The sequence below is a fragment of the Calonectris borealis genome, chromosome 2 (assembly GCF_964195595.1).
Source record: "Calonectris borealis chromosome 2, bCalBor7.hap1.2, whole genome shotgun sequence".
NCBI classification, from domain to species: Eukaryota; Metazoa; Chordata; class Aves; order Procellariiformes; family Procellariidae; genus Calonectris; species Calonectris borealis.
In genome coordinates, this window is record NC_134313.1 from 135,408,137 (window position 1) to 135,422,225 (window position 14,089).

A 14,089-nucleotide genomic window follows, 5' to 3' on the forward strand; every position below is an offset into this window, starting at 1 on the left:
GGTTGTATGTAGGTGCCAAAGTGCTTCTGCAGACAAGAATTTGAAAAATGACAATGTACAAACAGTTCAGTATCGACAGATTCACCACTGTTCCTTAGTAAACATATGTCACTATTACACCAAAATAGAAGTTTGATGTTAAAGAACCTCACTCACTCACACAAAAATAATAAAAAAAGTCCTTTAGGGAAAAAGAAGTTGTAATGTATCAACAAGTCAAAATTATGAGGAGGGATAGGGGGAGAGCGCTAGAGTGAGCTGACTGTATAGTTGGAAAGACACATGTACATCTTCTGTCTTCCGTTGCCTTTGCTGCCTATGTTTCATGTTTAAGGGTGAGGCAGCAGAAAGGAATTTCAGTGGTGAATTGAATCTAGCCAAGAAAGTGGCTTGAAATCAAGCTTTGAGAAGAAGAGGGGAAAATGTGCTGCAGGCAGATGGGCAACAGAGGGAAGGCAGGAAATATCTGCAAACAACAGTAATGAAGCTTGATTTGTTTCTATGGTAGAGAAATGTGTCTGGAGGTGGGTTTAGGTAGAAGCTGCGTAAATTCTTGAAAACCAAGTCAAGTTACATGTTTAATGCATAGCAGTGTTGTGAATTAGCTGGAAAGTTTGTGTGCGTTAGTTCAAAGTTTAGCTGGAAGAGGGTGGCTGGAGTTGCATGTGGGAGGGAAAACTTTGGCAGTGGACTTTTGCAGGAGCTGGAGCATGCGTGGACAATGGAAGGTAGGGGTCAAGGAGATGAGGGAGCAAGGGGTGGCTAAGCTGTCTGCACCTGGATCGGAAAGAGAGGTTGTCTCTACACCCAGTGCAGTTAGTATGGGCCCTTGCAACACAACCGGAAAAAACGAAATGCCTCATGAACATGTATCCATTTAGAAACAGTTTTCCAAAGTGGTGAGATCAACAAAGGACCTACAGTAGCATTTCCAAATTACTGGAAATCTTGCTGGATTCACAATGAACATGTAAAAGGACTTGCTATGAGTACACTCACAGGATGTTTGTAATAATAAGAGGAGAAAATGAGTAATCTTCTGGAAAGCAGTTTAACATATATACTGAAGTGACTGGTATCTTTCATTACAAAAATGTAGTTTCAGGGCGTAGTTTTGAGATCGTTTTAAACTGATCTGTAGGCAGATTAAAAGGAGTGTTCCCACCTTTTCCCATGCCCTGACCGAATTGTTGTTGCTTCCTCCCTTGTTGCAGGACTGCCGCTTGTGTGGCTCTCTGGTTATTCGGGTCAGGGAGCCACTGCCTGCCTTAAAAATCAGCTGGATCTGCAGTCCTGCTGGCCACAAACCACACAGGGCATTGGGGAGGCTGGGTCTGGAGGGCTGCAACTTGTGTCCAGGGAAAACGTGGGTTTAAACCAGGATAAACTGACTGTGAATTCTGATGCCTCATACGTGTGAAAACACGGGGTAAATTGTGCAACTGTAGCGATCACCTAAAGCGACTGGCAGAATGTGTTTCTATTCTCAATATCCTATTTTGGGGTTTCTTCACCTGGTACATGGAGCTGTGCCTGGAATTTATTTCCCCTGAGGTTACAATTGACTTGTGTTTACCAAAAATAAAGTGGTAAAACTTGGAAACAAGCATTTTGTTCTGATTTGTTTACGATTAATGCACTGGGACTTTGCTTCCCCTTGAAAGAAGTTACTGAAATTTAAAAATAAGTGGAGATAGCTTTTTTAGGATTGCAGCTGCTTTTTGCTTTGTGTTGCATATAGCATATCTTTTTCTGAAAATATCCCAGAAAAAGCTGTTTCGGTGAGCTTCCGTATGTGGGTATGTATCCCTACCAAATTATACAAGTGAACAAAGCTAAATGAGCATGGTTGGTCCCACGTGCTCTGCTCGCTGGTGCTCGGGCTGGTCTGCATGGTGGGCACTGAGAAAGTGAGGACGGCTGCGTTGTCTTCAAATACCCCTGCGGGAAAAGGGCTTGTTGGCTTTGTCTTTTTGAGGATGAGCAAAACAGATTTTGAAAATACGTAAGAGGGCTACATAGAAGAAGAAATGCTTTAAAGGGGGGGTTCTTAAATACCTCCTAGTTCAAAGAAAGGCTTGTGTGAAAAGATTTTGAGAAGTAACCCTGATGTAAGTGGATGGATTAATGGTACGGTGGCATAGCGGGTACTCGGCGGTGCTCCGTTAGCCCGAGACGAGCGTTATGGCTTATTGTGGCATATGTAACCCTGCAGTTCGATCATCGCTATGCAGCACGTAGAGAGGATCTCAAGTGTTATGTTGCGCTCTCCAGCTGCAGTCTGCTTGAAAGCAATAGGAAGCTTCAGTGGAGCCTGATATCCAGTGGGTGCAATGTTAGGGTCCTCTCGCTTTTAAGAACGCCTAATCTGGCGTTTAATTTACTAGCCTGCTTGAGGCCTGCTGCCAAGGCTCCAACTGTTGCATAATGTTACACAGGAGGAATCGCTGGCAGTTTTCAAGCTGGCTATCATTCCAGATCACTCCCACACAAAGGAAATTGTAGCATATATGTAACTCTGAGGCTTTTTGTGCCGCTCTCAGCACAATCTAAAATTAAAAAAATAACTAGGAAAACTAGAAAGAGTTTGCCTGCTCAGGCTGTAGCCCCTCTGCTTGTAGCAGCCTCATCTGCAGAGTCTTGCATGTGGAAGAGAATCCAGACAGCGACAGGTAAGAATGAAAGCCTCGCAAAAAAGCAACACCTCAACCGTTTTTTAAAACTCTAAGCATTAAAATGGCAAGTATTTTATAAAAGATGAAAGAATCCTCTTTTGGCTCAAACTGTTCTTTCATGTTCTGTGAATTTCATGATTCCCAGAAAAAGCCAGACCCTTAATATTTAGACATCACAGGGCATCATAAGATTTCCCCCTCATTTCCATGCATGCCTGTTCCGTACCCGTTTTTCTGTCAGTCTGATTCGTGATGTTCAAAAACATTCACTGCATATTTCGTTCTTCCCCACAGCAACAGCCCGAGTCTGAGACTGTTCATCTGTTCATCCCAGCCTTGGCAGTTGGAGCTATTATTGGCAAGCAGGGACAGCACATCAAACAACTTTCTCGTTTTGCAGGCGCATCTATTAAGGTATTATTACACTGACTAACTTTCTGTCTATTCTACATGACACTTTCAGCAAGTTTGCACAAGCCGTGTTTTCGTGAATGTCCTCCCCCACTCCGTGCTTAGAATGTGATGTGATAAATGGTACATTTGTTTATAAATCATCTTTTAATCTTCCTTGAGACAAGATAATTAGAAGCATGTTTTCAAACGTCTCCTGAGGTGTGAAATCTAAGCTGCAAAGAAAACTACTTTGGTGGTCTCAATTTCTTAGAAACAGGCTTAAGTCTTAATGACGCAGTGCTTAAAGGCTTTCTTCTTGCTTTTGGTGAAGTCAAAATTGGCGAGGTAAATTCCCCTTCTAAAAACAGCAGTACAGGTGAAGTCTCCTACTGCTGTGGCCGCTCTTGCTCTGTCCAGATGGATCGGTCTGGGCTGTCAAGCTCAGATGGCTCCACGCCAAAGCATTCGTGTTTTAAAATCACCCGTGTACTCCAAGCTCCTGGGGTCGGTCAGTTCTTTAACATCGTGTTTACTTCGGCACCCTGCTTTAACATCCAGCTGTTTGTGCGTTGACTGCCTCAGTGTAGCTAAAAACAAGACGGTGTGCAGAGGTTGACCTAATGGAAGCTTAAGTTTGAATTTTAGTCAATTTGGTGAAATCCTCTTTGGCTGCGTATAGGGGTTAGTACCACTTGCAGTTGTAGGAGGGCCTTGGGTTTCTGCTACGAATGCCATTGTAACCACAAGTATCTTCTCTAGATGCTTGAGCTTTTTTCTTTTAAGTAGCCAGTTCTGCTATTCTGTGCTGTAAAGATAATGTTTTGGCCTAAATTAAAAAAGAAAAAAGTAAAACAAACAAACAAACAAAACCCCCCAAAACCCCCCAAACCAACAACAACAACAAAAAACCAAACAAAACACCAAAACCCAAACAAAAAGCAAAAAAACAGTGTGTAGCTTTGTTATGTGCTGTTAGATTGACATTGCACAGATGAAGCAAACTTTTTCTTCTCAGTTCTCTTTTTTGCTCAGGAGATGTGTCCTCTTTAGTGAGTGCTATGGCAGGGATCTGCCAAAGGTCGGGGCAGAGGGGCAGGAGCTGGCTATGCTGAGTTGAGCTTGGTGAAGCCAGTGAGGCTGGGCTTGGCTTGGAAGGTGTTCATGTAAGTGTGCAGAGCAACATAATTGGGGAGCCCTGATGAATGAGTCTTGTGTGTGGTTTGCCGAATGCCGATCCATTTACTGGCCAGTCAACCAACTGGCACGCTGCCCAATTCCATCCTTTACTGAGCAGTACATAAAATAGTTGTTATACTACCCAGATGGTTTACATTAGTAGACCACTAATAATCATACATTTAGGGGAAAAAATGGAATAGAAGAAAGTGAGAGGTGTTGATTTTTCCTTATTAAATTTGTCTTGCATGGAGGTGTGGTGTATCACATGTATTTCCTCTTTCTCTCTCCATTCCCCCATAGTTTGTATCTAAAGATTAAGTGGCATATGGAAGGTACTGCTAGGTGGAGAGAGAAATGTGAAATAACCTGGACCTCCAAGAACCCGTCCAAACTAGTTCTTTAGTTGGTCCTTGGAAGACAGTTTAGTGGAAAGGGAGTTTCCCATGTTTCTCACGCATCTGGCTAACAGTGGCCTCAGGCTTCCTCTACTGGCTGGCACCCCTCTACCTAACGCATTTAACATATCTGTATTAATTGAAATTCAGTTAAAAGTTTGCTAAAGCTCTGGTCTTTTGTTCCTTCAGTAGGAATAAAGTAAAGAAGATTTTTGTGGAAATAGGATTAAATCTTAACAGAACTGTACAGATACAGGGTATGTTGCATGTATGCTTATCAATTAAAATAAAAATGCAACTTCATCTGTAATCTGACAGAACAATATAGAGCAGCACGCTGGCTTCTGTGTGAAAGTAAAGTGTTAAATATGACAGTTACTACTAACTTATTCAAAACTTCTGAACTTCCCTCGTGTTGACAACTTGCCCTTTATTGTAACTTTTAAGCAAAATAAAAAAATTGTGAATCATCAAGGAATTTGTGCTTTTAGCTAAGAGTTGGAGAGAGTGCTGCCTGAGTAACTCTTAACTTGCCGAACTGTAGTAATCGTACTTTGTGGAGGAAGTAAGTCTTTGTGCATGACACTGATCTTGTTTTGAGTTGTGCTGTAGATTGTTACAGATGAAAATGTTTTACATCCCCATGCATCTTTGTGCTCGTGCTGAGCTTTGTAGATCTGATGAAACTCGTTAGCCACGAAATAAGACTAAATAAACTACAGATGCATAAGGGTTCCGCCTAAGGCTGCGGTGTCCATCCCATCACTTCAGAGGTGCACGTGGCTGTTGATGAGCTCAGGTTTTGTCCCTATGCCGGGGGTCATTGCTTGGTAATGGCTCAGTGTGGGGCTCCAGCAGACTGAATTATTCAGCAACGGAGCCAGGCAGAGATTTCTGGGCTCTCTGCTGCCCACCCTGTACTACAGTGCTGGGACCTGCTGGGAAGCATTGGCATCTCCTTGCTTATAAATTATTGCCAGAGTAGCCCTTCCTGTCTCTGAAGGAGTTGGTATGAGCATTATAGGTTTTGGGTGTATGAAGTTGTCAGCTTGTGACTTGGCATATGGAAGACCGGTTGTTTTCCGATTAGGAATATAAAACTATTTCTCTCAGAAGTTAAAAACTCACCACTTGGATACTATTTGTATGTATATAACTTCTCCTTCCAAGAGCAGACAAACAAAATTAACATTGAAGTCTCTTAGGTTGCCCCTTCAGACCTTGAAATGTTAGTCAGTACACGTTTCTTTCACAGCCCTCAGCCATGTTTTACTCCAGCTGCTGAGAACAGGATGCTCTAAGATAAAAGCAAAACAAGAAATGTCCCAGAACATTTAAACATGTGTAAAATGTAACGAAGGCTTGACGGGAAATATTTTTCCTAAAATTTCAATAAAGGCGCTGGTGTTCACTAAGAAAACATGAGGTGACTGAGAGGCAAACTACAATGTCCACTTTACATGAATGGCAATTGTCAAGCTGAGCTCTATTATTCAGTCAGCTGCCTCCAAATGTGCCTCGAAATTTTGCCCCTCTAAAATACTTGTGTTCTAAAGAATGAATGGATTTAGTCTGTGCTTGCCCTTACCACAATGTCATGTCATATAAATGTACTGCTGTAAAATGAATGTGTATTTTTAGATATAGCCAATTGGAATGCAGAAATCGTATGAAAAATAAATATGCAAACCAGATAACTAGTATGTAATGTCTTCTCCATCTTAGGGTACAATAAGAATAATTATATAAACTTTGGTTAGCAAAATTCTTTAGTGAAAATGATGCATGGTGACTGGTAATTTGTCTGAAATAAACTACAGCTGTTAAATATGAATAACATCCCTATGCCAACAGCTAAGATGAAATCCTGTAGTGTTTAATATATTGCCCATTCAACAGCGGCTATGTAATACTAGATGCAACAATGGAAATGTCAGTTGTGATAAACAAAAGATTCATCCAGAATGTCAGAGGCTAGTTTGAATTATTTAATGCCACTGGAGTCTGAGAACAACACCCACAGAAATCTTACTTTTGTGGTGACATGAACTGCTAAAGACCCTACAGGCGTCTCTGTCTCAGCTCTGGTGGAGCTTAATTTTTATTTGGGTCTCACAAATGTCTGTAGATACAAACCCCTTGGAAACTGCGAACTCATTGTCCAGCATAGAGGAATGTTTTGGATCTGATTAGTTACAACAGTAAAGTGGTCTTCTATTCTCAGGGGGATGGACGCAAACTTTTGCTAATGAGCAAAACTTGTTAGAAAGACTATTTGAGTTAGTGGGTAGGGATGAGAATCTCGGTCTATTAACCATACTTGTCTTTTTGAAGGCTACATGTCTTACATCACTCATAGCCACATGAAAATAGCTTGTGGGATTTTGCCATATGTGGATGAGTAGCTATGCCTTTAATTTTCAGAAGTAAATTTGCTTATGGTTTAGCCAATTTCTCCGTATTTCCTTATAGCTAATTAATGCACTTTAAAGCGAACAAATCCGTCATGACTGAAGTGTAATGCTGCTGCTGTAACGAATAATTTTTCACTCTTGAACAGAATGTGAGACTGAAATGGGGAGGAGGTGGCTTTAAACTATTCCTTCAAAAGACAGCTACCAAAAGCTATGTTTATCCATTCCAGATTGCCCCTGCTGAAGGACCAGATGCCAAGCTGAGAATGGTTATCATCACTGGACCTCCAGAAGCTCAGTTCAAGGTACAACATATAAAAACTTGTCAGTCTGTAGAGGCCTCTGGATTGTAAGGGACAAAATTGAAAACAAAACACTTGGTTCCAAGCACCATTTTATTCAGAATTTTAGTAAACTTGATTTTTGCTTTCCTTTTGCCAAAAGGTATCTTACATGAATATGAGTAATACAGTACTATCAGAGGCCATGTTCTGGTCACCTGAAAACTGGCGGGAGTTTCATGTAAGTTAGAAACAAGTCTAGCATGAAAATATGGCCATATTACATTCCTAATTTTCCCTTTGATCTACAAGCACAATAGTTCAGTCTTTCTAGCCTGTCTTAGTACATGCAACAGTTTAGTGTGTTTAATTGAAATAACAAAGCTGACAAGATGAGAGACTGAGTCTTCCCAGGTTACTGGTGCGTGCCAAATGGAAAACGCTTTTTGGGTAGCTCTACGGATAAATGCAAGATTTCTAATTGTATTTCCACTACAGCTACAAGGAGATACTCAACCTTATTATCCCATTTATGTTCAAATTGAGTTCTGGAGTGGCCTTCTGCCTTAAGTGCCAAGGGATAAATCTAGTTACCCCAAAAGGAGTTGACCACGTTAGGAGTGATGCAGACAGCTCAGTGCAGCAGCCTGGCCTCATCACAGATGAGGCCCAGAGCAGGTAGCAAGTCACTTGAGAGTTCATGTCCTGGCACCGTTCTCCTGCCTGTTCTCGTTTTTGTCTTTGTATTTTTGCTTCAGGGCATCTTGCAATAAGGAGGTGCACAAACTTCAGGCATATCTAGAATCAGTTTCATTAATGCCTTTAGGAGTTTTGGAGAAGTATCAGGGCAGGTATTTTGCCATGGTAATAGCAAACTAGATGCATTTGGGATTATTGCTCAGTTACCATATACATTTGAGAAGCTATTGAAGGCAAAGCATAACTTAGCAGCTCTGCCTCTTTGATGTTTTCTGTGTGCATGTGGGCTTGGCCACATGGCATGTTCCACATATGGGGTGCTCTTGTGATCTGGGATCACAAGGTCAGATTCTGGCTACCTTTTCTTTCCATCAGTGAACTAACCCTCAAACAGTAGCAGGCTGAAGTAGATTTGGGCATCCCTTATCCTGACTTTTCATCTCAGGCTTCCTCCCTAACATAGACTTGAAGTCCCACAGTGTTCTTTTGCCAGCACTTCTCCCCAGCCTGGATCACGCAAGGAGGCAAGTCTCCCTTTTCTGCACCCCATACATTGGTTAAAACCACATCAATCAGTCACTTCTCTACACTTGGGCTTCTGCTTGCAAAGAGGGATCAATGTACTAGCACAGCTAATGCTCCTGAGTATGCTGGTCTTGTGAAGGAAAGGCTCCAGTCCTCGTAGTCTTTTACAACTCTTTGAGCAATGCCCTCTTGACTGAGATGGGCAGAGGCAGAGTTCATTCTTCTCTTTTATGACCACTGTTAACCTGAAGCATGCCTTACAGTCAGGGCCAAGCTTCATGAATGCTGTCCTTAAGCTCTGTTTAAGAAGGGTCTTCTCTATCTTTGAGCATGGGCTATTGCTTGTTAGGCACCAAGAATGTAATCTGGGGGCACAACAACTTGAAGAGGGAATAGCTGCTGCTCAGATGAGTAACCAGCTCTTGGAGAGGCGGCGTCATCCCAGAGCCTGTGAGTTTGGCATCCTTTCCCTACTACATTGTGTTCTACTGTCTGTGATTCATGTCCGTGGTAGCTGCAGCGGCTGCACCCCTTTCTTCCTCAGCTGCAGTAGCCTGAGGATGTTGCGGTATGCAGGGCTGTTTATTAGCAAGGCAACGGGAAGAGAATATGCCACTGTTTACAGCCTCTGCTGCAGTGCTCCCTAGAGTTTAGGCATACCCGTGACGCCAATATTCTGAGATGAGCATCTTGCCTTGCATCTGGGACACGTGCAAGCAAAGTGGAATCTAGTGTAGAGAACATATTTCAGCCAATATTTTACTGCGAAGGAGCTGCAGCCCAGTTAAGTTGTTTCCTATCCTTAAAGACTTTTTCAAGAGCTGAAAGATTTGGGATGTTGGAAATACATCTACTATCTTTTAAAAAGTCAACATCCCATCTTGCTTTATAATTCAGCAGTAATGCGTGCTTTTTTCCTGTAGTACCTCTCTCGCTGAGCCCTGCAGCCTATGCAAGCCTTGTCAAGGTGTTATGCACATGAAAAGCGTTGCTGTTGAAATAAAAAGGGCTATGCTGGCTACTGTCTGTCTCTAACAAATTTGGAAATAGCTTCAAAATCCCCAGCTCAAGATGATGGCTGGGAGTAGTATTTTATCTGCTCTTGGCAAACCCTTTTGAAGTGTTTTCCTGGAGCAGGAATCTCTGATTCTAGGGCTGTTGATGGTGCCAGAATGTGGTAGTTGTATTGAGTTTTTGTATGGCTTTTTTGTGTATTCTTTCGTCTGACTGGAAAGATGATAGCTTTTGTCCTCTGTGACAGGGCCCCACGACCTGCAGTATCCCACCTAGGTCAAAGCTATGCACTACAGATTTTTCCGTTCTTTTCAGGTGGAGTCTGACTTACCCAAAATACTGAGTACTTTCAGCTCCAAGGTCACAAAATGTCTTTCATCTTACCCATTCTAGAGTAGCATGAACTTGAGTAGGCTTTTAGGAAGCTAGAAATAAGATAAAATCAGCTGCCACTACTTAAAATATTTATCACATCATGCAATCTTTTTGGACTTTTCATATTCCATTGTAGTGGTGGCCTGTAAGATGGTTGGATTTAGCATGTACATAGTGACAGGGCTGGTGAGCATGATTTAAAGAAGGTGATAAAGAACCTGAACTGCTGGAAAGGCTTTGTGGTCCTAGGTTTATGGTCTTTACAGAGCATCTCTCTTCAGTATTTCAACAGAAATGTTCCTTTGATGCCTCTAGGAGATGCAGAGTAGAAGATCTGGTTACCATTTCTCAAGAATTCACTGATGAACTGCAGGGAATAAAGAAATAAATGTGTTTAAAAATCAGCAAGATTCATGAGCTTAGTCTCACTGGACATTCTTCTTGCTACCTGGCACTTGTGTGTTCCCCAGAAAAGGGAACTGTGGGCTGGTCAGAGTAATACTGTTCCCATGGTGCTATTTAGATCTAGGCAGTTTGATTTTTCACTTTAGAAAATTGAGCATGGTCAGATTTATTTATTTTTAAACAATACGTTGAAATGGATTGTAAAAGTAAGCTGTTTGATCTAATTGGAGTCTTTACGCCGTGACTTGTTGTGGGGTGAGGGGGTTGTGGCTCTCTTTTTTTACTTTTTTTTTTTCCCCTTTAGTTTAGCATCCGTAAAAGAATGGGTTTCTGAGCTAATTAATTGCATTCTGTGCTTCTGGGTGTAATAAAAAAATGCTTCAGCCAGACCACTCTTTGCCTCTACAGAGATGCAGTAGTTTCTTTTAAAAGCAATATTTCTTCTGAAAAGCAGAATAATAATGATCTCTGTTAAATTGCTCTGTGATTCCCTGGTTTGTTATGCAATCTTTAAAGTTGGACAGCAGTGCTTCCTGCTTTGGTACAAAGACTTCTTTTAGAAAAATAGTTATTGTATTTATTAGGGAAAACGCTTTGTCAGGGTTGTTGTGTACCCTGTGAAAATTCTCCTTTCTGTGGAATTTCTTGAAGTTAACTAGATTTCAATAAGCACATTCTCTAACTGAAAGGATTTTTGCAGGCTCAAGGGAGAATCTATGGAAAACTTAAAGAAGAAAATTTCTTTGGACCTAAAGAAGAAGTGAAACTTGAGGCTCATATAAAAGTGCCATCCTATGCTGCTGGTAGAGTTATTGGTAAAGGAGGCAAAACAGTAAGTAGCTGAAATAAAACTTTTAGTGTTGTTCAGCTATGTTTCTTATTTCAGTGTGTATATATGTATAAGGCTTAAACATTTAGCTAACTAAAAGCTAATTCTTTGAACTTACATTAAAACAGGTGCTATTTTTCTTAGCTGTACTTGTTAAGCTTTCCCTTCTTCTAGTGTGGAGTCAAGAGAAGCTGATCTCATGGAATGATTTTTTTTTTTTTTTAGATGAAATAAAGAGTAGTCTAACAAAAATCGATAGTCCAAGTCAGATCTACAGGGTTTTCATTAATAGAAATGTCGTTCTTCCATTTAGAAGGAATACGTTCCCTCTCAAGACCTGCTTCCGTGAACCTTAGCTTATGCCAGATTTTGCAAAAAGATTTCACTAATCTCATTTAATTAGAATCAAATCCAATCTGTCCAAAGGTGGCATTTCTGGCCAAAACTGAGTGGAAAGCAAAATTTCTAAATAAGTGGTAGGAAATTAAGACATGTTCAGACCTCAATATTAAAAAAAAAAAAATATATTTTTTTATATATATTATATATATTTTATATATATTGATATATATATATCAACTTAATTGATGGCATTTCTGAGGCTCAGTTTGTTGCATAAAGTAACATCACTGAGATTTTTCAATCCTGAAAAGGTGCTCGTATTTTCATATGGTTGTAAGTCAGGAGCTAGCTCGTATTTGCAAAGAAATAGTTTGGTCTTGGGTCTCTATCCTTGAGTGCAACGGGTTCTTGAAGTTAAGTGTCAGGAGGCAACGTGGCCTCTTTCATTACTTGCAGTGGTAAGAGGTTTAAGGACAAACATCTCTGAAAAGTTGTTCATCTAAAACATTTTTTATTAAATAATGCTATGCATTTCTAAAATAACATGAGTGTAAAAGGGACAAAGACTCTAACCTTACCTCTACTTAACATTATGGAAGCTGATAGGCTACTGAAAATAATTTGGACACTTCTCATTGTTCTGTTTGGAGTTCTCCATCTTGTAGAGGTTTTTCAAGGAATAATGTATAAATACTTAGACTTTTTTTCCTTCCCTATATTATACATTGTATGAGTTTTCTGACCTTAAACTTGTAAACTCAACTGTAAATACTGTGGCATCTATTTGCTTTTTTAAGTCATGTATTTAACACCTTCTGTGTATTGTATTTAGTCTTTAAAACACTTCTACAAACCTAGAGAACTTTGTGCTAATTTATGTTAGAGACACAAGAGGCTCATCTCGCAAAGTGCACACTGCTGCACAAAGACGCTTTCTGTTAGTGGGTTTCTTTTTTTAAACATAACTTAGAGGATGATGTTTCTGTGGTCAGCAGTATCTTTGAGGCTTGCTGGTTGCGGCATACTTTGTTTAAGATTTTCTGACTTATACTCTCTATTTTGTAGGTAAATGAGCTTCAAAACTTGACAAGTGCAGAAGTTGTAGTCCCTCGTGACCAGACACCTGATGAAAATGATCAGGTGGTTGTGAAAATAACTGGTCACTTCTATGCATGCCAGGTAGGAGGACAGGAATTAATTTCTTTATTACCTTGATGTTTCCATGGTCTGTCTTTTATATCCACATGCAGAGCCAAGGGATGGAAGACTTTTACCCAGGATACAGAAAGCACTGCTTGCCAGGCTCCTCTAATTGTCTTCCTGTGATAAACTTTCCTCATGCCTGTGAGAAAGATTTATAACAATATTGCACTTTTACATATGTAAAACAATCTTCTTGAATTCTTCTACCAATACATGTAGGCTCTGGCACTGCTAAAACTTTCAAAGCAGCAGAAAACCCAAGTTGTGATTGGACTGAAACTCAGATGGAAGGGAGATACAAGTCATCTCATAGTACCTGGCAAGAGCTGCACATATATATATATATGCAATTTGTCCACATTGCCCAATCTGTTGATTTAATATCATAAAGAAAAGGACCACAACACTCCTTCCCTCACTTAACTCTTAGTTCAGACCAATTCCTTTTGATACTTTGCTACAGGTGACTTGTAGTTCAGGAAGGAGATGGGAGAGCTGGTAAGTCCTGTAAGTCCGACCTGTTGGATTCCCTGGTGTACAATAAAATTGTCCACTCTCTATTAAAACAGTGGTTCTTACAAAACATTAGTATCTCCAGAGGAGTAAAATGAAGTAGCCTATAGCTTCAGTAATCTTAATGTTGGTAGTCATCTTCCTATGCTCATGCTTTCTATATTACAGATGTGAAAACTGACCACGCAGGTAGTTGTGGTAGGTGGAAAAAGAAGAAAAATTAAAAATTGAGTTGTACATCATGACTAACCGAAGTGTATTTAACTAATGAGTAATCTTGTCAGTACTAGGAACTTAATTATTCCAGATTTTCTTAATCCCAGTAGCACCTATAGTCATTTGTAAACACCAGTCACTGCGGCATGGCATCATGATGGTTTGTTTCTTCTTTATGTCCTTCAGCTTGCTCAGAGAAAAATTCAGGAAATACTGGCTCAGGTAAGAAGGCAGCAGCAACAGCAAAAAACATTGCAAAGCGGACAGCCTCAGCCAAGACGAAAATAAAGGTTTAGGAAATGGCCCATCAGAGACAGATGCCAGACCAAAGACAGACTGTGCGACAGAGAGACGGGTGGTGAGCACCTGTTGAAGTTATATGCAGAAGATCCACCAAGCCAATCACCTGTTCGAGGACCAGGCAACCGTTGAACGCTGTCTCTGAGAATGTATTCTTTAGGCTCTCTCAAACTTTTGAAACCCAGCTTTAAAATAAGGACCCCTTCACTTCCCTTTTGTTCTATTCTCACAATTTAACATAAACTCGTTAGTCTTTTTTATTGTTCTTATTATTCCCCAACAATTTTAGAACTTGGTTTAATGAAGCTTTCTCTTCTGAGTTCACTGGTTT

General features: G+C 40.5%; 1 protein-coding gene across 2 annotated transcripts in view; it reads left to right on the forward strand.

The window, feature by feature from the left end:
• Window positions 1-14,089, forward strand: part of IGF2BP3 (insulin like growth factor 2 mRNA binding protein 3) — a 116,655-nt gene extending 102,566 nt beyond the window's left edge. For both annotated transcript variants that reach the window (XM_075143587.1, XM_075143588.1), the window contains 5 exons: window positions 2,970-3,089; window positions 7,287-7,361; window positions 11,056-11,187; window positions 12,592-12,705; window positions 13,645-14,089. In XM_075143587.1, coding sequence (XP_074999688.1) covers window positions 2,970-3,089; window positions 7,287-7,361; window positions 11,056-11,187; window positions 12,592-12,705; window positions 13,645-13,746 — 543 coding nt within the window. In that variant the 3' untranslated portion in view covers window positions 13,747-14,089. The remainder of the gene's footprint in view (window positions 1-2,969; window positions 3,090-7,286; window positions 7,362-11,055; window positions 11,188-12,591; window positions 12,706-13,644) is intronic.